The 26,620-nt window shown below is 49.8% G+C and overlaps 1 protein-coding gene across 1 annotated transcript; it reads right to left on the bottom strand.

Annotated features, from left to right (window-relative positions):
* Positions 1-167: 167 nt before the first annotated feature.
* Positions 168-26,128, bottom strand: TECPR1 (tectonin beta-propeller repeat containing 1). Its single transcript, XM_056866410.1, has 24 exons — positions 25,898-26,128; positions 24,500-24,682; positions 21,292-21,414; positions 20,358-20,483; positions 18,598-18,772; positions 18,412-18,512; positions 16,923-17,024; positions 16,093-16,238; positions 13,949-14,463; positions 13,530-13,675; positions 11,734-11,889; positions 10,883-11,032; positions 9,606-9,763; positions 8,953-9,080; positions 7,841-7,943; positions 6,574-6,670; positions 5,765-5,844; positions 4,701-4,757; positions 4,128-4,302; positions 3,061-3,196; positions 2,555-2,647; positions 2,127-2,233; positions 886-1,005; positions 168-365 (listed from the first exon to the last, which is right to left on the bottom strand). Exons 1-24 carry the CDS (start codon positions 26,126-26,128, stop codon positions 168-170), a joined length of 3,606 nt encoding a protein of 1,201 aa, XP_056722388.1.
* Positions 26,129-26,620: the final 492 nt, after the last annotated feature.

The following is a 26,620-nucleotide window of genomic DNA, read 5'->3' as shown; positions in this document are numbered from 1 at the left end:
AAGTTGCAGCGATTTCTCATCCTTCCCTCCTCGCGCAAGCACGAAGCGTTCAGACGGGTGTGCCGCACAGCTCCACCGCACCTTTACATTGTCTGGGGTGGGCAGAGATGAAGGAAGGTAAGAGGGGGGGTTTGCGCTGCGGCCAGTCTCTCTCGAACGGAGGCCCGTTAACAATGAACGGCATTTCTGTCCACCCCTGGGTCTTCATCCACCAAGAGCGTGGACTGAGGAGGGTCTCCTCTTTCTTCATTCCCTCCGGCTTCGGAATCGTTGGGTTCAACCAAAGGCTCCACCACGGTTTCCTGGGATATCCTTTTGGAGATTTCAGTAGCGTTCCCCCTGACAGTAATGTGGTCCCATCCTCCCTAGAAGCCAGGCATAGGAGAGAGGGTTTAAATGTACGGTTCAAAAGTCACAGGGAGGATGTAACAGCCTACGAAAGACTAAGAGCCAGTGTGGTTTACTGGTTAAAAGTGCCAGACTAGTATCTGGGAGATGCGGGTTCGAATCCCCGCTCGTGCCACGGGAACTCGCTGGGTGCCCTTGGGCAAGTCACACTCTCAGCCTAACCTCCCTCACAGGGATGTTGTGAGGATGAAATGGAGGAGTGGAGAATGATGTAAGCTGCTTGAGGGTCCCAATTGGGGAGAAAGAAGGGGTGCAAATGAATCCAATCAATAAATGATACCCTGGAAATACAAGGTGGGAAAAGTCCAGGGTGAAGTCAGAGGCAGGCGTTACCGTTCCACATTGTATTTGGAGGTTTATTAACTACGACTAGCAAACCGGCCTCTTTCAAAATATTGGGAAGTGGCCCAATCTTAAGGTAGAACCAGAATTGTTGGATTTCACCTTTGGAGCAATTCAGGATTCAGAGTCACTCACCCCAATGCCGTAGTCCCAGGACTGCCCTTTCGGCTCCATCGGTTGGACTCCGGTCCGGTGACAGACGGTCCCGCAACTCAGGCTGTGACTCCCCTGGACTTTGTCAGCTATCACCCAGACCTACAGGGCAGAGACACCAGGAGAGTGGCTGTAGCACGGGTCCTGCATGCGAAAGTAAGGCAGCTTCATCCCGAAACAGTCTCCAAGTAATTACAATCTGGAATTAGCTGCTGCAGGATGGGCACAGATGGCTTTAAAAGGGGACTACACAGATTCATGGAGGAGAGATCTATCAGTGGCTGCTAGCCATGGTGACTAAAGGGAACCTCCACATTGAGAGGCAGTCAACCTCTGAATCCCAGTGTCAGGATGCAACATCAGGGGAAGGCTTCGGCCTCTCTGCCCTGGTTGTTGGCCCTCCAGAGGAACTGGTTGGCCAGTGTGTAAGACGGGAGGCTAGACTAGACGGACCCTCACTGGTCTGATCCAGCAGGGCTCTTATGTTCTTAAGTGCTGCCCTATCCTCCCCCTACAAAATTTAAGAGAGGACGGTGTCCGACACTACCAAAATGCCTGTGCAGAAGAGAGACGGTCTCTGCAGGAATTGATACATATCCCATGTGCAGATATTCATGAATGTGGGCTGCATATGGCAGGTTTTTTAGTCCATGTGCACCGTTTGTTCACGTATGAATGGCAGCCATGCACACATACAGACAAGGTAGGGGAGGGGAGAGAACCGTGTGCAATTACAACACACGACGCTCTAACGTTCACGCTGGGCAGAACTTCTTACGGTAAGCACGAAGTGTCTTTAAAGAAGAAAATCTGGGGAAACTTGGCTTCTTTTCTACTAGGAAAAGTGAAAAAGGTCCCCTCCAAAACCTCCTCTGAACTGAGGCAGAAGGGTTTACATGTGCATCGCAGAAGAATAACCACCAGATCTACCCCCAGCCTGAATCCATGTCAGATCCTGCACAAAATGAATTTAAAGTGCGATCCGCCAATTATTACCCATGATCGTTTCTTTTTCGTTCAAAACAACGTCCTCAGTAACAATTAAGAACTTCACAGGGAAGGTGTGTCAAGGCAATGGCTTTGGTTTCCCATTAATTCCCCTCCCCGCCAGTCGGTACCTGACATTTAAAGGGGAAAAGTGAAATGGGTAACAAAAAAACTTTACTAAACGGATGGATTTTATCCAGACACCATCGAATGAGAAACTGAGGCGGAATTCAAACCTGGTCCAAAGGCCCGACGGAAACTTTCCGGACATTGTTCGAAATGTGTTCCCAGCTGGATCCCTGTGGATAGTTCGGTGTGATTCCCTGACGATACCACAGATTACCTATAAATGATAATATTACAGCGGCGCTATCAGTCCCACTTCTTTAACTCTTTGGAAGCTTTAAGACAGGGGTGTCAAACTCAGTTGTTCTGAGGGGCAGCTATGACATAAATGTCACTTGGCCGGGCCATGCCTCGGATGGCTCGCTGGCTGGATAAGCGCTCTTGAAGGGCCAGATCCAGCCCGCAGGCCTTATGTTTGACACTCCTGCTTTAAGACAACTCTCTCGCATATCTGCACTCCCTTCTTTTGTTTAACATTGTCCACAAACCTCACTGGCCCCCGGGATGAAGAAAGCGAACGGGAGTGAAAAACCCTCACCATTTTTATCCACCACGAACACGGCGGTCCGTCCGACAGAAACCTGTTTTATTTTCTGCTTTGGAGGAGCGCGAATATGGTACCAGCAATCCCCTGCAAGAAATATGCATTAAAAAAAAAAGAAGATTCCATGATTTTAGATCCATGATTTGGATCCGGAAGCAGCCCTCACCAGAGAGGGCTTTTTCTCCAGGAGATATCACCTCTCACAAGCTACCCTTAACCAATGCAAGGAACAGGTAATACCTCTGGTATCTGTCTTTTTTCCTACCAAGACGAACAACAGTTTAAGAGGGCAGTGAGACTTTCCCCAAGTGAATGGGCTGTGTTTGGGGGAAGGGTTAACACCCTCTCTGCCTGGAGACACAGCCTGAACCTATCATATACCCTCCTTTCTGAAAAGCAACAGTTTAAAAGAAGTCAGTCTCCAACATAACACATAGCTGGGCACTTATTTCTTAGAGCACAGGAACAAAAATCAACACGGCCGTCTAACACAGCCGTACCTTCTGGTTTCTGCGGCGAGACGGAACCACGGTAGAACACAGAGCCATCTCGAGCAACGGCCCAGACCTGGTAGAACCCTCCGATGGATACTGAGATGAACGGCTGGTCGGTCCCCACGTGCAGCCAAGAAGAACCCTAGTTATGGAGAGCCTATGTCATTTACAAACCCTGTGGGATCCTCATCATTCTGGCAGAGGCAAAAACACTGGAGAACCACCCGTGTCTGTCAAGCAGCTCTTATTAGAGTCAGAGCTAAAAGATCACATAATATAGCAGCTAGAACCGTAAATTACAACCCTATAGGGCAGGGTCCCCCGATGTCGCAACCGTGGGCATCACGGTGACCACCACTACTTTGCTTGGCACCCACTGAGCTTTTCATAAAGTGGGCAAAGCAGTCACCAAGACAACAAAAACTACGGCTGGAGATCTGAAGCAAACAAACTCGCTCCGATTCGTTCGTGACGAGAACGAGTTTGGGTTATCCTCGGACTCATGCGCACCCCTTGCACGAGAAGATGTGATGAAAGAGTTCCTGGTCTGAAAAAAACTGCTGTTTGTCGTGACTGCAGTAGAAGCATCAAGATCAGATCCAGTAGTACTTGAGAGACCGACAAGATTTTTTTGGGTCTAAGCTCTCAAGAGTCAAAGATCCATTTGTCTGATAACACGGACAAAGGGAGCTTTGACGCTTGAAAGTTTGATCCCGAAAATCTTGTTGGTCTAACGTACCAACGGACTTGAATGTAGCTTTTCTGCTTCATTTGGAATTATTTATGTGGTTCTAGGCCTACTTCAGAGCTTTGGTAATCCCAATCCAGAGCCACCAAGAAAACCAAGGGGGTCTCCGGAGTGGCTGAAAACTGAATTTGGGTTCATAAGGGACTAAACGATTCCCCCCTGTCCCAGTTAATCTGGGAAGTGAGTTTGTGAGGATTTTAGGAGGAGGAGAGAGACCCAAGGAGGATGCACACGGATTCAAAATAGCATGATGGTCAACCTTGAGGCTCATTACAGATACAAACCAAGGCAGGGACAAAACAGAAACCCACACGCAGAGACTTACCGCTGGGTTCAGAGGAGTGACGTTCAGTCGGCAGAGCACATCCCCCTTGTCGCTAATGGCCCAGAGAGCAACGCATTCTTGTTCGGTGCCGGGCAACTCTGGAATGATGGAGACGTCCCATAAGGCTATGGGAGGGACTTCCAGCCAAGGCCCGCTGGTGACAATTTTACATTTCCTATGGGCGAGAAGAAAGAGAGAAGAGCAGAAGTGATTCCGGCATCCTTTTCTTATGCTTTTTGGGACCCGGAGCAAAGATTAGTATCTCTGTCATGGTGGGGAAGCTACGCCAACTTTATAGGGCCAGCTTCCAAGAGGGGCTTGGAGACTGGTTTGCATACGCATGCCAGAAGCCCCTTCCCCATATTCTCATGAGAGTTGGGGCTCACTCATGCGTCAGCCCATCATAACTTCCACTACCCCCCAGTAAAGAAGCTAGGAGTGGCGAAGCTGTCACTGGAACAGAATCAATTTTTTTAAAGGGGGGAATGGGTTAGGGACTGACGCGCAAAGGAAGAAAAGAGCAATATTCTTGAAGCGTGCCCAGAGTCGTTCTGAAACGCCGCGAGCTTTTACCTGGCCCATCGCCTCCGCCGCACAAAGTCCTTCATCGTTTTGTGTCCATGGTAAGACCTGCCCAGGAAGGGAGACATGAGTTTTAAGACGCTCCCTTTCAAGGAAATTCCTGAACGATCCTATGGCAACACCACTCACTGTCAACCCACGCGGCTTTCTTGCCCCTCTATGTCAAAGGGTGAGTTGGTTTAATTGTGGTTCAACCAGTAGGTTGCCGGATTCCAGTTCCCAGGATTGGATCTGCTGCTATTTGTTACTATTTAAAACACAGTAATGATGTCTAATTGCCGGAAGGAATGTAGACCAAGGGGGCTTGAACTAGGATGAACTAGATAGTGAATAGTCTTGTGCTGTGGAGGCAGCTACTGCTGAAGCAATTTTTTGAAAAAAATGCGCACAGCCAGTCAAATCTCCCATGGCCAATCAGAAGCCATGCTAGGCAAAAGGCCCACCTGGCCCTGCCCAGAAAAGGTGTTGGTGGGCATTGTGGCACCTGCGGGTACCACGTTGGGGACCCATGGGTTAGAAAATAACCTATCAAGGCAATCTGGGATGGAGCGCGTCTCTTTCCACATCTCCTCTGCACCATGCATGTATTTTATAGGCTTCTCTCACGGCCCCCCTTTTGTTCTAAACTGCAAAGTCCCAAACTCTTTCGCCTTTCCTGATAAGAAGACACTCCGGTGCTTTGAATGAGCCTTCACTATGCTGCGGTCAGCCCTGACCTGGATGTCCCAGGCTAGCCTGATCTCGTCAGATCTCAGAAGCTAAGCAGGGTCAGTCCTGGTTAGTATTTGGATGGGAGGCCACCTAGGAATACCAGGGTTGCTATGGAGAGGAAGGCACTGGCAAACCATCTCTTGCCATGAAAACCCCAAAAGGGGTCACCATAATTCGGCTGCGACTTGACGGCACTTTACATGCACACATGCTGGGGTCATTCCTAACAGGCTGTACTCGGGTTGGGTCACTTGAGAGTAACAGGTCACCCTTCATTCCGGACCCAGAGAGGGGTGAACTGTGCCACCCGGGCCGCTAAAAGGATCAAAAGGGGGAGTTCTTACGCCGGAAAGTCGGCCGCGTACTGCCAGCCTTCACGATCAGTGCCTCCCGAAACGCTAAAATCGATGGACCAGTCGGATACCTGGATTGTAGAAAGGAATGCATTTTTTAGGAGAGGGAGAGAGAATAGGGCTTTGTTTCTTCTCGTGTACATCACCCAGGGCGCTGGATGGCACCCAACAGAACATTCCTTCAGCCATACTGAAAAACCACACCTCTGATGTTATCATAATTCCCATTCAGTTAGAAACGGTGACCTGTATCGCAGGGCCAGCGCCAGCATACGGTAAGGCGAGGCAGCTGCCAGGGCCAAGGACATCTGGTGGGGCACCCCTTAGACGGCCCCCACCTCGCTGTCAGATGGCCATCTAGCCTCTACTTACAAACCTCCAAAGAAGGAGGCTGCCTCTCCGGAGATCGGCGACCACCAAACATCCCACCAAATATCATCGATTCTCGCCTATAGAAAACACTCGCTCAGATTTGGGTGGATTCCCAGAGGTCTCGAACGCAAGGGGGAGGCCATCCAGGCTGTTCCCTTTGCGGACTGTAGATGATATCCGAAAAAGGGACTACTGAGACATACGTCTGTAGAGGTGATGAACGGAAATAACGCTAGCCCGCTGACAACCAAAGCAGAGGACATATTCTTATTCTTTGCTGTACGACACCTGAGGTGTGACACCCGAAGAGGATCGCTAAAAATCACTCAGCCAAAAGCCAGCGGGGGAATCTTAGCCCAGCTAACCAGAAGGTGTCAAAGGTGCCCTTGCAACAAGAGAAACTTCCATCGAGATGGGGGTCAACTTACCCACGACCACTGCGGCGACGGGGGCTTGGTGTTCGCCTTCGTGCACTCCTGCAGGCCGGACGCGTCGCTCCACATGTACCGATCGGTCGGCAGCCCCCTGAAAACCGGCAGATTGTAAGACCCTCAGAGCTGTCTGAGACACGGCCGCTGAAAACGGCAGCGCCGTTCCCGCTAGCTGGACTCGAGCGAGGTTTAAAACGGGACCCCGGGCGAAGCAAAGAATATTTCCCTGCGCAACTTTGCACTCGTCCAGGGCTCTACGCTTGATCTCGGAGCTTCTCTCTGTGTACCCGTACAATTCAGGTTTGCTAACGTCCGTGGGTTGTTGGCGGGTGACATTTTTAGGTGTCCATTAAAAAACTGGAAGGGTACACCTGGGAAAAACATGTGTGAATCGGCTTTGCTGTCCCTCAAACGGAATTTCGTAAATCGCTTTTCTTCACTGTCTTGTGTTCAAAGTTTTATGTCAGTGTTATCTCTCGTTGGGGAGATTTGTGTGTGTTAAGTGCCGTCAAGTTGCTTCCAACTCATGGCGACCCTATGAATGAAAGTCCTCCAAAATGTCCTATCTTTGACAGCCTTGCTCAGATCTTGCAAATTGAAGGCTGTGGCTTCCTTTATTGAGTCAATCCATCTCTTGTTGGGTCTTCCTCTTTTCCTGCTGCCCTCCACTTTTCCTAGCATGACTGTCTTAATTATAATACATATATAATACATTATAATTAATGTATTAATTATAGGAAGGCCTTTACCCTTGCCAGATGCCAGGCCCTACCATTGGCTGTTTTAGAAGGGAAATACAAGAAGATCCCTAGATCAGAGAGGTTATGTCCGTGTGGGACAGGGGACACTGAAACCATTGAACACGCGCTGATACGTTGCCCATTCTACCACGAAGTAAGTTCACAGCTTATTTCCCCCCTGCTTGGTAAATTCCCTGAAGTCAGTTGAGCTATTGGCAAAGAAGCTCCTATTAGGAGAAGACCCTCCGCTTACGCTCCAAACTGCCAAGTTCTGCGCTGTTCCTATTCAAATACGCAGAACTTTATTAGAGAATGATGGTTAAAATATTTTACAATTTTGTCAATTTTAAGGTGATAATTTTAACCAGGAGGTTGTCTTCATTGATCGTACACCTTTATTTGTACGGGCAGCCTGTGATTCTGCGGTGCAAAACTACTGAGTCTGGAAATTTTGATGTGTTGGCATGCGGTTGGTCAGTTGACCATGTTAATAAATTTGATTTTTGTCTCCCAGCATCTCTCACCTGCTGCTGTACCCCGTAACGGGATTCCATCGCTGGTTCTCGTAAATATAGACGTTCTTCGCATCCGACTGGGCGTGAACGTTATCACCGCCGTCTGCCAAGCCTGCAAAACCCAAACCGCTCATTCATCTGTCTTCCCTACACCATTGCCGACTTTGTGGGAAGTTTTAAATTATTTCGCTCCTTTGGTTTTCCTCCCCCAGGCTGTCCATTGGCCACCGGTAAAGCGTTTTATTTATCGCCCGCCTTTCTCGCCGAGACTGGGGGCGGATTGAACCATTTCGCAATAAAACAGGAACAGAGGAAGGCATATGATAAAAGTTGTAATAAGACGGGTTTCCAAAGTTAGGAAATGATGCGACGGCCACAGGGCAAGATGTAAGAAATGCAAAACCCGGATTGGGGAAATTAGAAAATAACGCAGTAAAGCCAACAGTAAACAGCGCCGTAGCATCCTCCTGAATAATTTCAATTTTAGTGCAGCCCTGTTCTAAGATCTGACAAGATTGGGCTAGTCTGGGCCATCCAGGTCAAGGCAAGAGACAAACAGAGGTGGTTTGGCCATTGCCTGCCTCTGCGTAGCGACCCTGGACTTCCTTGGTGGTCCCCCATCCAAGGACTACCCAGGACCGACCCTGCTTAGCTTCTGAGATCTGACGAGCTCAGGCTAAGCTGGGATATTTGAGCCGCTGGCTCATGAAAGGTACAGTAAATTTATCAGGAGGTCCCACTTTAAGCACTTTTGGGAGCCACTAGATTTTGTCACCGCAAAGCAACCAGAATGCTCAATGGCCAGGGGGTGTAGTGGTTACGAGTGGTGGTTTGGAGTGGTGGACTCTGATCTGGAGAACCAAGTTTGATTCCCACGTGAGTGGCGGAGGCTAATCTGGTGAACTGGATTTGTTTCCCCACTCCTCCACACGAAGCCAGCTGGGTGACCTTGCGCTAGTCACACTCTCTCAGCCCCACCGACCTCACAGGGTGTCTGTTGTGGGGAGGGGAAGGGAAGGTGATTGTAAGCCGGTTTGAGTCTCCCTTAAGTGGTAAAGAAAGTCGGCATATAAAAAACAACTCTTCTTCTTCTAGCACCGGGGGGAAATAAAATCAGTAACCTGAAAAGAAACCACCGCCGTATCCTCCGGTATAGACCCAGGCTGTGTGGTCGTACCCCACGCCCCACACTATTCCATGGCTGTTGGATTCAATCACACGGAGATGTCCTCCGATCTGCCGCCAGAACCTACGGAGAGAAGAGAATCGGCTAAACATTCCCCCGGGAGACAAAGCCAACGGCCAAAACATTCGATATGTCAGATTAATTGCCTTAAGGCTTTTCAACAAGCAACGGAAGTGCCCATGTAGAATAAGGCGCTTCTTCAGAAAAATACAGAGAATAGTTCTTAATATAAAAACTGCAGGTTGGCAGGGCTCTTCTTATCCTGAATCAAACCATTGCTGCATCAAGGTCAGTATTGTCTACTCAGACCGGCAGCGGCTCTCCAGGGTCTCAGGCAGGGGTCTTTCCCATCACCTACTTGCCTAGTCCTTTTAACTGGAGATGCCGGGGATTGAGCCTGGGACTTTCTGCATGCAAAGCAGAGGCTCTTCCTCTGAGCCACAGCCCCTGGAGCCCCTGAAAGGGATGAATCCTCCCTCCTTGGATAGCCACGCCGAAAATTGGCATAACGTATGCTATTCTGCCGCCATTTCGTGCCATACGGAGACCCTCGAAACAAAGGGAGAAAGAACAGGGCAGGCTTCTTACATCTGGTCGCACGGCAATGGCTGTGCCGTGGACTCCAGGTCGGGCGTCGGCTCGCTGACGAACAGGTCTCCCTTGCAGGTCACCGACCAAATGGCTTGAGGAGACGGAGGGCCCTGGATCCGCCGGCTTTCACAACAGGATATGCTCAGTAGAGCCAGCTGGGGGGGGGGGGACACACACACAAATCGAGGAGAGGTTTAGAAACGAGGGAGGGGGAGAGGGGATATGATAACCATCGTCAACTACCTGAAGGGCTGTCATGTAAAGGCAGGTGCCGAGTTGTTTTCTGTTGCCCCAGAAGGTCGGACCAGAACCAACAGGTTGAAATTAAATCCAAAGAGTTTCCGTCTAGACATTAGGAAGAACTTTCTAACCATTAGAGCGGTTCCTCGGTGGAACAGGCTTCCTCGGGAGGTGGTGAGCTCTCCTTCCCTGGAGGTTTTGAAGTGGAGGCTAGATGGCCATCTGTCAGCAATGCTGATTCTATGATCTTAGGCAGTTCATGAGAAGGGAGGGCATCTTGGCCATCTTCAGGGCATGGAGTAGGGGTCACTGGGGGTGTGTGTGGGGGAGGTAGTTGTGAATTTCCTGCATTGTGCAGGGGGGTGGACTAGATGACCCTGGTGGTCCCTTCCAACTCTATGATTCTATGATTTCCTGATCTTCGAAGACAAGGCGGGGAGACGAGATTCACTCGCAGCTCCCAAATGGGTCTCGTCTCAGTGCATTTCCTTACCGCCAACCGTTTGGCAACGTGCTCAGATTATATCCAAAAGGTTTCATATGTACGTTATTTGCCCGAAGGTGCACAAAGTTCTGATTCTTCCCAACGGCTTCTGTGTGTACGTGTGGGTTTTGTCATGTAATGCGTTTTAACCAAAATGCGGAAAGAACAGCTACGCCGCCGACTGCCCTTAACACAAAAAGTCAGCTACCCCTGTGGAAATTTACCTATGGTCAGCTAAATAGGATACACCGTCCCCCAAGCATGCTGTCTCCCACAATGGACTGCGGTAGTCCCGCACCAAGGAAAGCCAACTTGGCACCAAAAAGGTTTCCATTAAACAATTTTTTAAAGATTTTAATCCCCAATGAAGAGGTTTCCATTAAACAATTTTTCCATTAAACATTTTTTTCCATTAAACAATTTTTTTAGATTTTTAATCCCCAATGAAGACAAAAATCTTTTCCTACAGGATAGTCGGTGCTGTTAACCTCTCCGCTCCCCTGCAAAAAAACAATATAGAAAGATGAATTCTGGACATGTGGCGACTCACCCAATCGTGCATTTCCTGTTCGGTGGCAGCCGCGAGTCGGATCGGCCAGCGTTGCTTAGTCCTTTCCGGGGTGTAGAGGGCGAAGGAATGCTTGGCCTCGTTCAGGATCGGGACCAAGATGGTGACTTCGTTGAGGAACACGTGGAGATACTGCGGAAAGACAGGGCACGGGCTGTCTGATCGGGTCATTAAGAAAAAAAATGGAACCTGGGTGTATCTACCGGGGCCAGCTACCGGGAGCAAAGACCCCGATACAACAGCAATTGCACTGGCTATTGAGCCACTCCCAAGCCTAATTCAGGTCTGTTTTTGTCCTTTCAAGCCCTACATGGCTCGGGGCTGGGTATCTGCGGGACTGTTTTAAAATTGTCCCCTTTTATGTGTTTTTACAGCTGTTGATTTATTCGTATTGTTTAATTATTTTTTACCGCACCCAAAATAATAGGCCTGCTCCTCTGATACTAGAGAGAATAGGTATGCAGCATGACTAGTATCCATTCTAACTAATAGCCATGAATACCCCTCTCCTCCATGAATATGTCCACTCCCCTCTTAAAGCCCTCCAAGCTGGCAGCCATCACCACATCCTGGGGCAGGGAGTTCCACAATTTAATTATCCACAATTTCCCCTGTTTCTATTCTATTCTATTCTATTCTATTCTATTCTATTCTATTCTATTCTATTCCCCTGTTTAAAAACTTGGGCGAGATCAACCGAGGGGGGGGGGAATCACTGAAGCAAAGAAGAACACACAAGAACTAACCACCTAAAGCCCAGAAAATATAGTACAATCCCAATGCAGAAAATTCAACACAAGGTCTCTGGAGGCAGCGCTATCCTAGGAACATACTTTCTTCTCCTCCATCTGCACGTAATAGATGAAAAGGATGCTGTCGCGGGTCCCGTCGCTCCCCGTGAACTGCTCCAGGGCCACCCGGACGTCGATCCACTTGTACGGCTTCCAGGTTCTCCACCATTGCAGGGTGCCCGTTTTGACCCATACCGACTACAGAGGCAGGAAAGAGGAAAAACAGGACAAAACAATACAGGATTTTAGACGGAGCAGCCATGAAAGGGGAAAGCAGCCTCGTTCTCGGGCTCTGGGCAATCTCTCTTTCCCATGCCACACATGAGAATCCGGGCCCAAGGTTATATCCCTAATGCAGGCATCCCCAATCTTTTTGAGCCTGCGAGCACCTTTGGAATTCGGACACAGAACAGATGCGATTGGAGGCAACATCCCTTTTAGTCTGACCCACCTCACCTTTCATTCATTTCATTTACTGCTCAAAGGCCAACAGGTCACAAGCAAAAAGAAAAATAGTATGCATATTCACAACTAAATAAAAAAAATCATATCATAGAATCATAGAGTTGGAAGGGACCACCAGGGTCATCTAGTCCAACCCCCTGCACAATGCAGGAATTTCACAACTACCTCCCCCACACACCCCCAGTGACTCCTACTCCATTCCCAGAAGAGGGCCAAGATGCCCTCTCTCTCATGATCTGCCAAAGGTCATAGAATCAGCATTGCTGACAGATGGCCATCTAGCCTCTTCTTAAAAACCTCCAGGGAAGGAGAGCCCACCGCCTCCCGAGGAAGCCTGTTCCACTGAAGAAAATTCTTCCTGATGTCTAGATGGAAACTCTTTTGATTTAATTTTAATCCGTTTCTTTTCAAATTTCTCATTTTAACTATATGAGAATACAAGTTATTTATTTTTTTAAAAAAAGGTAATACCAGATAGTGCCACAGACAAGAATTTTGCAACCGCCAAGGACACATTTGGATCAACGTCTGCTAGCAACTTACCTAACAAGCTCTTGCTTTGTATCAGGGCTCCATTTTTGAATATACCCCTATATAACTGTCCTATGGGGAGTGGTTAAGACGCTTAGGGCTGTTTAGCTTGGAAAGAAGATGGCTTAGGGGAGACATGAGAGAGGTCTATAAAATTATGCATGGTTTGGAGAGAGTGGGCAGGGAGAAGCTTTTCTCCCTCTCCCATAATACTAGAACACGGGGTCATCTGCTAAAGCTGGAGGGCGAGAGATTCAAAACAGATAAAAGGAAGTATTTTTTCACACAACGCAGAGTTAAATTGTGGAACTCCCTGCCCCAGGATGTGGTGATGGCTGCCAGCTTGGAGGAATTTAAGAGGGGAGTGGACATATTCATGAAGGAGAGGGGTATTCAGGGCTATTAGTTAGAATGGATACTAGTCATGCTGCATGCCTATTCTCTCTAGTATCAGAGGAGCATGCCTATTATATTAGGTGCTGTGGAGCACAGGCAGGATAATGCTGCTGCAGTCGTCGTGTTTGTGGGCTTCCTAGAGGCACCAGGTTAGCCCCTGTGTGAACAGACTGCTGGACTTGCTGGGCCTTGGTCTGATCCAGCAGGGCCTTTCTTATGTTCTTATACCTACAGATCCATTTCTGGCGGGCCATTTTGCATTTCTTACAAACGATGAAAAAGTGCCAAACGGTATCTAGGTCCCCAGAGTTACAATTGCAAAATCGACTTGAGAAGGGGATGTACCTTACATGACCGCGTTGGAGGGAGGGAGAGAGAAATATAATGTAGACAGACAATCTTTTTTTTGGGAGCCGGAAAAGAAAAGCACCGCCTCTCCACTTCACCTGCTCGACGGCCTGTTCGTAGTGTCGGAAGCTCTCCAATTCCCGCCGGGTTCTTTCGGCGAGCTGCTGGAAGATCTGCTTGCGCCACACCGCGGTTTGCGCTGGGGTGATGGACAGGCAGAGGGACTGCCCCACGGAGGATAAGCCTAGAGAGCCGAAAAAGAGGAGCGCGCGGGTAAAAATTCAAGTAACGTGGCAAAACCGTCTGGAGGAGTTGTGGAAATGCAAGCAGCCGCCGATTAGGACAAAAAGCTGTTATTTATTGAGTGGAATCCCACCGGAAATCAGGACGGCGGACGCGATCTCCTCCCCTGCCCGTTTTATCCCCACAACCCCCCTGCGAAGTAGGCCGGACAGAGCATGGGATGGAACGAAAAACGGAACCAGAGTGGAAAATTTAAACAGCCATCGTCATGTACCTGACTGTATCGCGAACCACTTCAGGGAGGTGTGCGAGTCCGCCAGGCAGCCTCCGCCGGAGACCCAGGCCCACAGCGGATGCTCGTCGGTCCCGTAACGATCCTCCACGCCGGGCGGCAGCGTGCCGAAGGAGGACAGGCTGGACGTCTCCGCCAAGGCGCCGGCGGACAGCGCGGGGGCCTTGCCGGCTTCCTTCAAGTCGATGTTGGTCCACTGTAACTCCGCCGGGCGGGAATCCGGATCCGAGGGGGGTTCCTCCGGGTCGGCTGCGAGGCTTTCTTCTGAAGCGGGGCCGGCTTCTTCAGGAGGGGTGGGCGCGGGATCCGCAGCCGGGGTTTCCTGGGAGTCTGCCGCCTGGCTGTCCTCGTTGTTTCCGTCACCGCTGCCAGCGAGGCCGGGAATGCAAGTGTTGGCGATGGCCAAGGGTGCCTCCGTGTCGGACGGAAGATCTCCGTCATTCCGGAAGGAAGATCCCCCTTGCTCCTTGATATCATCCGTGAAAAAGCAGCCAGCACTTGAAGGATGGGGGAAAAAAAGAAGGAAACCCTTATATTGACTCTAGGCCACTGTGATTCTGGGAAGAGCCAGAGCGGCGTGGTGGTTAAGAGCGGTGGTTTGGAGCGGCGGACTCTGATCTGGAGAACCGGGTTCGATTCCCAGCTCCTCCACATGAGCGGCGGAGGCTAATCTGGAGAACTGGATTGGTTTCCCCGCTCCTGCACACGAAGCCAGCTGGCCGACCTTGGGCAAGTCACAGCTCTCTCCGAACTCTCTCAGCCCCACCTACCTCACAGGGTGTCTGTTGTGGGGAGGGGAAGGGGATTGTAAGCCGGTTTGAGTCTCCCTTAAGTGGTAGAGAAAGTCTGCATATAAAAACCAACTCCTCTTCCTCCTCCTCTTCTTCTTCTTACATTTATAGTTACATTTATAGTCGGCCTTCCTTCTATGCTAGAATTCAAGGTGGCTTATGTAGGATTCCTAGGAGGTCTTAACCAGGCAGGGATGAGAATTGAATCTGCTTAAAGGTAAAGGTAAAGGTCCCCTGTGCAAGCACCGGGTCATTCCTGACCCATGGGGCGACGTCACATCCCGACGTTTTCTAGGCAGACTTTGTTTGCGGGGTGGTTTGCCAGTACCTTCCCCAGTCATCTTCCCTTTACCCCCAGCGAGCTGGGTACTCATTCCGCTTAGCTTCAGCAAAACTGCTGCACACTATGCCCTTCTAGGACCTAGCACCAGTTCCTAACAGGATTTGATGGAGATGCCTATTCTTCCTTTTCCCTTTTTTGAGTCAGGGAACGTTCGCAAACATTCCAACCTGTGGAAGGCGACCGAGAAAGCTGACTAATGGCACAGCTGCTCCGAGGGAAGCAAAAGGTCAGCGTGACGGGAGACGGGAGAGAGAAATCATACAAGAGGAACCCTCAACTGTCAACTAGAAAAGGACAGCAGCAGAAAGGATAGAATCATAGAGTTGGAAGGGACCACCAGGGTCATCTAGTCCAACCCCCTGCCCAATGCAGGAAATTCACAACTACCTCCCCAACACACCCCCAGTGACCCTTTCTCTATGCCCTGAAGATGGCCAAGATGCCCTCCCTCTCATGAACTGCCTAAGGTCACAGAATCAGCACTGCTGACAGATGGCCATCTAGCCTCTGCTTAAAAACCTCCAGGGGAGGAGAGCTCACCACCTCCCGAGGAAGCCTGTTCCACCGAGGAACCGCTCTGACTGTTAGAAAATTCTTCCTAATGTCTAGATGGAAACTCTTCTGATTTAATTTCAACCCGTTGGTTCTGGTCCGACATTCTGGGGCAACAGAAAACAACTCGGCACCCTCCTCTGGATGACAGCCCTTCAAGTACTTAAGGAGAAAGCGCCAGTCGATCCAAACACACCAGAAAAGTCAACGAGACACAACATGTATTGACTGAGCCCTGGGAATGAATGCAGAAGGAAAAGAGGCGTAGAGTCTTTGCACCTAACACATGTGTACTGGCTTACTCCCCCTCAAAAGATAGCAGGGGGGTTCTAGACCACCACACCACTACAGTCGTGGTTTTTCCACTATTCTCGAGCGACACAGATCCTTCCCAACGTGCTCTCCTCGCGACCCTTTGCTCGCCGTCGTTTTGCAGGTACCTGAGGAGACTCGTCGAACTCCCGGTCTGAGAGCGATCGGTGTCTCGGCCGCAAACAATCGCCTTCCAGGCTTTCCCGCTCAGCTCGCTCGGGGTGACTCCTTGCCGGAAATAAACCGCCCGGTCCTCGCAGCTGATCCCCCACACCTAAGCGAGGGAAAGAGACAAAGGGCTGACCGGAACGCTAAGCTCCTCTCACGCAAAAAGGCCAGCTGCCGCAAGGGTTAAGCAGCCAGTTCTCACAACGTGCTGATTTCCAACGTGGAGGGGATTCTTTCGTAGGAACATTGTCACTTGGACCCTTATCTTCCGAGACCCCGCTTGGGATATCTGCCTCCAGCAAGAAATAGGAAGACCACTAACCCACAAGAAGAGAGGAAGGGAGAATCACGCCCATCACCCCGATTTCACAGCTGACTTATGGCAACCCCATACAGGTTTTCTAGGCAAGAGATGTTCAGAGGTGGTTGGCCATCGCCCGACCCTGTGTTGCAACCCTGCACATCCTTGGTGTTTCCCCCATCCTAGTACTAACCAGGGTTGACACTGCTTAGCTTCTGAGTTTCGATGAGATCAGTCTAGCCTGGGTCATCCAGCTCAGGGCAAGAGATGAACAGAGGTGGTTTTGCCATTGCCTTCCTCTGCGGAGTAGTCCTGGAGTTCCTTTGGTGGTCTCCCATCCAAGTACTAACCAGGGCCAACCCTACTTACCTTCTGAGACGAGATTGGGCTATCCTGGGCTATCCAGGTGTGTTAGGAGGCCGTTTATGGTTCTACATTCCCCCAGCTCGGCTTTTATGCCACTTCCTACAGCTCCTCGGGGACGCTCACCTGGTCATTCAAACCCACGTTCACCGTCATCATCTCCCCAACCATCTCGATCCAACTGGTGCCGCAGGGGTTGTGCGAATTGACCCCTCTTCTGAACCAGACCTACGAGAGAGCGCACGGGTCAGCACCGGTGGTCTCTCTTTTCAGACTACGGCAAATTGGCGGCATCTCCCAGCCTGAATGTTCATACAGCGTTTCTTTCGAGCAGAGTTTTGAAAATTGCATAAGGAAAAAAAAATACCCAGATAATCAAACTGCCCTTGTGGGAATCGCAAGCAGGATGTGATGAGGATAGCCCCAAGCCTATTGTTTGCCCAGGCAAAGGATAATCGATAGAATTACTGCCTGTACATTTTTTTACGGCTAATATCCAAGGACAGACCTATTGTCCAAACTGTGTCGAAAAGCCGTCTGAGGTGGCGATTGACCCATCTTTGTGCGTGTTAAGTGCCGTCAAGTCGCTTCCGACTCATGGCGACCCTATGAATGAAAGTCCTCCAAAATGTCCTATCTTTGACAGCCTTGCTCAGATCTTGCAAATTGAAGGCTGTGGCTTCCTTTATTGAGTCCATCCATCTCTTGTTGGGTCTTCCTCTTCTCCTGCTGCCCTCAACTTTTCCTAGCATGACTGTCTTTTCCAGTGACTCTTGTCGTCTCATGACGTGACCAAAATACGATAGCCTCAGTTTAGTCATTTTAGCTCCTAGAGTCCGTTCAGGCTTGATTTGATCTATAACCCACTGATTTGGTTTTTTGGCAGTCCACGGGATCCGTAACCCTCTCCTCCAACACCACATTTCAAAGGAATCTACTTTCTTCCTATCAGCTTTCTCCACTGTCCAGCTTTCACACCCACCCATAGTAATAGGGAATACGATGGCATGAATTAATCTAGTCTTGGTGGCCAGTGACACATCCTTACACGTCAAAATATTTTCTAGCTCCTTCATGGCTGCCCATCTTTAGAGGATAGATTTCTACAAGTGAATTTTGTTTGTCGACATTTCTGCGCTCCGCTCGTCAGGATTTTGAGAGAAGGACTGGCGCTCGTGGAAGGGTGAAGCGTAAGAGGGCACAGGGTGGGCACCCGATCTTGAGAGGGCAGAGAGATACCATCTGGCGCCACAGGGAAGAGACCAGTAGCATCGCCAGGACCTTATGCCACATGAAGATGCCTTGTCCTGAATCAGAGCCTGGGTCCATCAAGGTGATTATTGTCTACTCGGACTGGAAGCCGCTCTCCAGGGTCTCAGGGAGAGATCTTTTGCATCCCCTGTCCCCTGACCCTTTTCACTAGGGATGCCAGGGATTGAATTTGGGACCTTCAGCATGCAAAGCAGATGCTCTACCCCTGAACCATGCCCCTCCCCATTTTAAATCCCCCCCCCTCTCCGCAACCATGAGGACTAGAAACCTCAGGTGCCAAATGACCAGGGTGATGGTGGCGGAGGGGTTAAGTCGACCAGCCCCGTTGCTCAAAGCCACTTACTTTATTGTCTTTGGTAACTGCCCACACCACATTCACGCCCACGGAGACATGCGAAATGCCGTTCTCGGCGACTGGCGGCTCCACAATTGTCCATGAGACCCCTGTCGAAGGCAAAGCCGGCAATCTGAAAAACGCTCCCCCGGGGTTCCACACAGCCCTGCGAAGCGGACGCCGAATGGGACTGACCTCGAGGGTTGCTCCTGTCGACCCCTTCCCTCACGATCGCCTGCCCTTCCCAAAGAGTCGCCCAGAGGAGATCGTACGGCCCGCAGCTGATCTGAACGACTTCCCCGGGGGTTCCTACTGACAACCATGAAGAGCCTTCGGGATTTTGGTGGCAGACGTTCTCTCTGTACCAGACCTTCAGAGAAACGAAGAAGGAGAAGGAGGAGGAGAAGGAAAAGAATAAGAAAAGTTGGTTTTTATATGCCGACTTTCTCTACCTTTTAAGGAGAATCAAACAGGCTTGCAATCACCTTCCCTCCCCACAACAGACACCCTGTGAGGCTGAGAGAGTTCAGAGAGAACTGTGACTAGCCCAAGGTCACCCAGCAGGTTTCATACGCAGGAGTGGGGAAACCAACCTAGTTCTCCAGATTAGAGTCTGCCGCTCAGGTGGAGGAGTGGGGAATCAAACCTGGTTCTCCGGATTAGAGTCCCCCGCTCTTAACCACTACACCACGCTGAAGAGAGAGAAGGCAGCATTCAGAGACCACTCGCAGGGAGGCTCAAAGGGGGCAACAGGAGGGAGCCATCACTTAGGACGGGTGGGGAACGTCAGGCCCGGGGGCCGTATAAGGCCAGCGAAATCATTTGATCTGGCCCTTCATGAAGGATGCTGCCCTGCCTGAATCTCTTGGGCCCAGCTAGGGACAGGCAGAGCTCAAAAGTGAGTCGCTCTGTGTGGCAGACACTTGGAGCCGTCTCTGGCCATGCCTCTTGGCTAAATGTTTGACCAAATATAAGTAGGCTAATTTTTAAGTTGATAATTTTGTATGGCCCGCGAATGATGTTATAAATATCCAAATGGCCCTTGGCAGAAAAATGGTTCCCCACCCCTGACTTAGGACGAGACACAGGCCAGCTCCGTTTCTGCCATCCCAGTTAAAAGGGCCTGGTGGGACTCTGCCTAGTGAGACCCGTGCCCTGCGGGATTTAGCTCAGTTCCGCAGGGCCCTGCAAGACAATATTATGGTTGAGGGCTGTGTTGGTATTATATGAGTGGTGTGATATTGTGGAGTCGAGATAGAGGCTTTTCTTCCTCTCCCATATTACTAAAACTCAGGGGCCGCCCAATGAAACTGTTGGCAAAAGAACTTCTTTACTCGACGAGTAGTTCAACGGTGAAATTCCCTGCCAGTGGAGGCAGGGTTGGCTGTGAGCAGAGATAGCTTTCAAAGGGGGTTAGACAGATTCATGGAGGAGAGATCCATCGATGGCTTCCGACCATGGTGACTTAAGGAAGCCTCCATGTCCAGAGGCAGTCAACCTGTGAATCTCAGTGCTGGGAAGTAGCATCAGGGGAAGGCCTTGGCCTCTATACCATGTTTGCTGACCGTCGAAGGCAACTGGTTGGTCTCTGTATGAGGCAGGATGCTGGGCTGGATGGACCAATGGTCTAATCCAGCAGGGCTCTGTTTATGTTCTTAATCAACCGCGTTCCAACCCACGGAAGAAGAAGAAAAAATGTATTTTATGGTGAACAGATCTTTAAAATACGAACTTTAAAATGCACAGAGCTGATACCGATTTTAGGGGTCTCGGAGTCAGCCAAGTCAGTGTTCCCTGCCCACTGGAGGAATTCCTTCCCGTCAATCCACACAAATTTCCACCCCACACCTCTGCCCTTGTTGGCGACCTTCCGCCCACCCTCTGAGATCCAGACCGACACAAGATCCTTGACAAGTGAGCGGCAAACAAGAAAGCCAGCAGCGAAACGGCCTCACCTTTCCTTGCAAACTGACGGCCCAGACAGACAACCGCCCTGCGGGTTCGTCTGTGATCTCCCATCCGCCAACCGAGAGATCATTGAAAGGATCCGGCAGCTGTCTGGGATCCTCCTGTGACGGAATCTAAAGAGGACAAGGTGGGGCGAAGCAGGATGAGATTCTCGTGTTGGAAACTTCATGCCGTAGAATAGGCCTCAAAGCGGAAGACCCTCAGTCCCCTGAAGGTCTGTACCTCCCTTAAACAACTCTGCCCGCATGCCGGGAATCGCCTACTCAAACATCCTAGCAATGCCTCCCTTTTTACTGCCTTCTGAAAACCCTTGTTATTTTTCTTGAGCCGATATTGCACGCTTGCTAGTGGCTACAAAAGTAAGCTTTGAATTCATAAGTCACCGGTGCCGCAAAGATATTAGGGGTCTGTAAGCGAGGGGTGTTAAACATACGCCCCCCGGGTCAGCTCCGGCCCCTTGAGAGCTCTTATCCGGTCCGCGAGCCAGCCAAGGCAGCCCCCACCCCACACGCTCTCAGAGCTGGCGAGGCATGGCCTGGCTTAACCAAGTGGCATTTATGTCATATCCGGCCCACGTAACAATTGATTTCGACACCCCTGCTGTAGGCAAATCGCTCTGTCCCTGTTTCTCTTTCTCTCAGCCATCCTATCTGTAATATGAAAATAATAATGCCAGCAGACTTTACGGGACTGTTGTACGGATTACAAGATAACGTATGTGGCTGTCCCGGAAGATGCAAAAGAGCTATATAAATGTATTAAAAGGATCGACTGCGAGGATTTGAAATCACGCCCAGTTGCTACATTGCTGAACGGCCTAGGGTTATACCCTCTCAGCCTGCTTGGTTATAGCAGAAAGTCACAGGATACCCTCTCTGCTGCTGAGTGATATGTATATACAAGTTTAAGAAGAGAAGGGACCTTTGCCCAGCAATCTCGCGATTTGTATCTCCGGTACCGAATCCACCTCCTGCGCCGCACGCAGGAATTCCACTTCTTGTCTTTCATGTAGGTGGCAGGGAAGTCGATGGCGTATGTCCAGCCCTGGAAAGGAGAGAGCCCCGGAAAATAAAAGGTTCCTTTCCTTAAAGATCCGCGAGGATGCTCAACAGAGCTCGGAATACTTCAGGGCACAAGTCACAACCCCTGACGTAATGCAAAAGTTAGAAGCCGGAATCGTGGGGCTTTGAATCCGTAGATTGACAGATGTTGTTATTTGTCCAGTAAAGGAAACCCCGCAAGACACACCATTAGCCTTCATGGGGCTTCCTGAAATATGTTGTTTGCAAAACGTGAATGACCATGGTTCAAATTCAGGGGACAAAAGTACTGGAACATTTCTTACTAGTGCTGACTCTCTTCGGGGGCCCAAAGCAGAAAACCCTACTGTGGCCGCTTCCTTACTGGGACTTCGTACCGGCCTGGACCTCCTTACTTTCTCAACGAATAAGGAGTTGCGGGGAATCTATCTTATCTATCTTCTCTCTCTATCTCCTCTCTCTATCTCCCTCTCTCCCTCTCCCTCTCTCTCTCTCTCTCTCTCTCTCTCTCTCTCTCTCTATCTCTCTCCCTATCTCTCTATCTCTCTCCCTATCTCTCTATCTCTCTCCCTATCTCTCTATCACTCTATCTATCTCTCTATCTATCTCCCTATCTCTATCTATCTCCCTATCTATCTCCCTATCTCTCTATCTCTCTCCCTATCTCTCTCCCTATCTATCTCTCTCCCTATCTCTCTCCCTATCTCTCTCCCTATCTCTCTATCTCTCTATCTCCCTATCTATCTATCTCCCTATCAATCTCCCTATCTCCCTATCAATCTCCCTATCAATCTCCCTATCAATCTCCCTATCTATCTATCTATCTATCTATCTATCTATCTATCTATCTATCTATCTATCTATCTATCTATCTATCTATCTATCTATCTATCTATCTCCCTATCTATCTCCCTATCTATCTATCTATCTCCCTATCTATCTCCCTATCTATCTCCCTATCTATCTCCCTATCTATCTCCCTATCTATCTATCTATCTCCCTATCTATCTATCTATCTATCTATCTATCTATCTATCTATCTATCTATCTATCTATCTCCCTATCTATCTCCCTATCTATCTATCTATCTCCCTATCTATCTATCTATCTATCTATCTATCTATCTGAAACACCTTTATTGGCATAAACCTCATAAATTACATAAGGGTCAGTGGTCAAAGGCAAATCTCCTCCTAGTAGCATAATAAAGAAAGTTCGCAACCGAGTCAATAATAATCCTATTCTTTGTTACAATAAGTTTACGGGTTTTACCACAATCCGATTGCCCCTCGAGCAATTGCAAGCTAGACTGTAAATAAATAGTGCGAAGGTCCTCATAGAATTTACAATGGAGCAAAACATGCTCATTATCCTCAATTTTGTTCATCCAAAAGGACACAATCTCTCAGTATAAGGGATTTTCTCAAATCTTCCATATAACACCTTGGAAGGAGGGACATTAAAACGAACCAACATAAATGCCCTACGGAGAGGTGGTTCGGTCAAGCAGAAAAAATATTTCGGAAGAGAAGGCTCGGGAAAAAAGCCCCAAAGAGCTGTTTAATCAGCGCAAAGGCACTATTTTCAGAAAGCAAGGCCAAGTCGTTTATATTAAGGCCAATGGCTGAAATTTTCTTATCAATATTAGCCAGCCATTCGGATCTATGGTGCTCGGCAAGCATGAAAGAAATCAGGCTGTTAGCGTCACACCTAAAATGAAGATGTAACCAGAATTTAATCTTTGTCATCCAAGCCTTAGTTATTAATCGTCTCTGTTTCAATTCCATGCATATAGTCGCATAGGGTACGCAAGTCGGAAGCCCTAAAAATTTTCTAAGAAATTTTGCTTGTACCCTCTCAAGCAGTGGACCAAAGGCAGAAATAAATCTATCTATCTATCTATCTATCTATCTATCTATCTATCTATCTATCTATCTATCTATCTATCTATCTATCTATCTATCTATCTGTCATCAAAAGGAAATACAAAATATCTCTATCTGCATAAAATACCGAGACAAATCAGAAATACGTGACCAAGAAAATATCTCTGTATACATTAAACATCAAAACAAATCAGAAATGCATGGCCAGACGTGTTTTGACCCCCTCTTCTTCAGTGGTCATCAAATATAAACAATATGCTGCAACGAAACAATACTAGGATACAAGATGTAGGCATAAAGAGCCAGGGATGCGCTGAAATCTGCAATAACTCATCCCGGAAGCAATGCGAATGCTGCAAATGGCCTCTACAGGAGAAAAAAACCTTACTATATCACCCAGTCCCCTCCGGGGAGGAGCTGTGGCTCAGTGGTAGAGCATCTGTTTGGCATGCAGAAGGTCCCAGGTTCAATCCCCGCATCTCCAGTTAAAGGGACCAGGTGAGTAGGTGATGGGAAAGACCTCCGCCTGAGACCCCGGAGAGCCGCTGCCGGTCTGAGTAAATACTGACTTTGACGGACCCTGGGTCTGATCCGGTATAAGGCAGCTTCATGTGTTCAAACATACCTTTGTATTCTTTTCCTGCCAGATGAAAAAATCTCCCTTGCCTAGGAGTCACACCCCCTTTGACCTGGCACCTTTCCCCACCTAATCTCAAGAGGCGTGACGGAGTAGGACAAACAGTGGCTCATTAGCGGTGAATGGAGGACCAGGAGGAGGAAACAGTCCTACAAAGAAGGGGGGCACCTCAAGGAAGGAGGAAGAAGCTGCCTGCCTGCTAGGTAGGCCGTGCAAGGCTCAGCTAGGCCAGGGGCTACCCTTTTGCAACTGGGCTGGCTCAGCCCAGGTTGGGGGACACACCGCCCCACTCAGGAAAAACCCCAGTGGCCATAACGGCCAGTCTATCCCTGGCAGTGAGACCTTCTTGGATCCGCAACCCAACACTCTTTGAACCCTATCCGCACTATCTTGTTCGGGATCGACCCTACATCAACGCCTGCCCCCTTCTCTTCTGCCCCGGACACCCCAGGACCTAGCAGGACCAATGCCTGCCGACCCCCGCTTCCCGCCCCCCGCCCTTCAAAGTCGCCCTCCCCCCTCCCCATCCCGAGGACGTAGACCCCTTGGCGGTATTGTTCACCTACCCCTTTCTCTGTGGGCTCCCCTCCAAAATTCTCATCCACGTACCAGTCAGACTCCCACTCCCAATGGGGGGATGGCAGCGCGAAGCTGTCGAGCTTCTGGTGCTTCAGGCCGCTCACGTCGCTCCATTGCCAGCGGTCGCTCGGCAGGAGTTTCTCGCAGAAGCCGATCACGGGGTTCCAGCGCTATCGGGGAACCGGAGGGGGGAACAAGGTCACCCGTCGCATCACACCAACACAGGGGCTAAGCTAGACACCGTTATAGCTATACAGCTGATCTGGCTACCTGGATCCACGCCACGGAGACATCAAGACTAGACTACTGTAATGCATAGCTCATGGGCCTCCCCTCAAAATCAGTTCAGCTGGTGCAGAATGCCGCAGCTTGGCTATTATCAGGAGTCAGATGGAAGAAGAACAGTTGGTTTTTAGATGCTGACTTCCTGTACCTTTTAAGGAGAATCATACCGGCTTACAATCTCCTTCCCTTCCTCTCCCCACAACAGACACTTTGAGAGGTAGGTGGGGCTGAGAGAGTTCGGAGGGAATTGTGACTCGGCTATTATCGGGCGTTTAATGGAGCACGCAGCCCCGTGGCGCAGAGTGGTAAGCTGCAGTACTGCAGCCCAAGCTCTGCTCACTACCTGGGTTTGATCCCGACGGAAGTCGGTTCCAGGTCGTCGGCTCAAGGTTGACTCAGCCTTCCATCCTTCCGAGGTCGGTGAAACGAGTACCCAGCTTGCTGGGGGTAAAGGGGAGATGACTGGGGAAGGCACTGGCAAACCACCCCGCAAACAAAGTCTGCCTAGTAAACGTCGGGATGTGATGTCACCCCATGGGTCAGGAATGACCTGGTGCTTGCACAGGGGACAGTTACCTTTTTAATGGAGCACGCATATTACTCCCATTCTGCAGTCACTCCATCAGTTACCGGGTTCAATTTAAGCTCCTGCTATCACACCCAAAGCAGTCTTGGACCACCTCTCTGCCTACGCTCCGCCAAGACAGCTTAAATCGGATAGAATCATAGGGCTGGAAGGGTCCCTGGAGGCCATCTAGTCCAACCCCCTGCTCAATGCAGGATCAGCCTAGAAAATCCCTGACAAGTATTTGTCCAGCCGCTGCTTCAAGACTGCCAGTGAGGGGGAGCTCACCCACCTCCCTAGGTAGCTGATTCCACTGTCGAACAACTCTTACTGTAAAATTTTTTTCCCTAATATCCTTTCCTCCCGCAATTTAAACCCATTCTTGTGAGTCCTCTCCTCTGCTGCCAACAGGAACAGCTCCCTGCCCTCCTCTAAGTGACAGCCCTTCGAATACTTCAAGAGAGCAACCGTGTCCCCCCTCAACCTCCTCTTACGAACCTAAAGATTTGATCATTCGTCTCGTGGTTTTCCGTACCTGGTTCTCGTAGGTTTCTTCCTGGTACCTGATCGGGACGTCGCCGGAGTGGACATAGACGTGCACCTGATGGTCGCACGCGATCCCCCAGCAGCATTCCTTGACGGCGGACACCCTCTTGAACTCCAGCTGCCCGTTTTTGCAGAGCTCCCAGTACTGGCCCGCCGTCGAGAGGGTGTAGACCCTGCCGAAGATGTCGACGGCCCACAGGAGGGAACCGGACGACGTCATGGCTGGAAGGCGGGGGGGGGCGGGCGCCGGCCCGGGGTCGAATCCCGTCCCTAGAATGGCTGTTTGCTTTCCGGTGCCAGCTCAAGCCAAGGGTGGTGATTAGACTTTTTAAAAAGGATCTAGGAGGAAAAAGAAGGATGGATGAAGAGAGGGGCCGTGGCTCAGTGGCAGAGCATCTGCTTGGCATGCAGAAGGTCCCAGGTTCAAACCCCAGCATCTCCAGTTAAAGGGACCAGGTGAGTAGGTGATGGGAAAGACCTCTGCTTGAGATCCTGGAGAGCCGCTGTTGGTCTTAGTAGACAATACTGACTTTGATGGACCAAGGGTCTGATTCAGTAGAAGGCAGCTTCATGTGTTCACATGACCATTATCTAACCTCATACAAAAGGACCAAAATGAATACTGAGTATAAATAAACTTATGATAACATGGCCGAAACGCGTATGGTCGCACTTTTTGGTCTAAACGTTTGGTTGTTATTTTGTGTCTATT

This window comes from Euleptes europaea, chromosome 21 (assembly GCF_029931775.1).
Source record: "Euleptes europaea isolate rEulEur1 chromosome 21, rEulEur1.hap1, whole genome shotgun sequence".
Taxonomy (NCBI): Eukaryota; Metazoa; Chordata; class Lepidosauria; order Squamata; family Sphaerodactylidae; genus Euleptes; species Euleptes europaea.
This window is presented reverse-complemented; position numbering and strand designations above follow the sequence as displayed.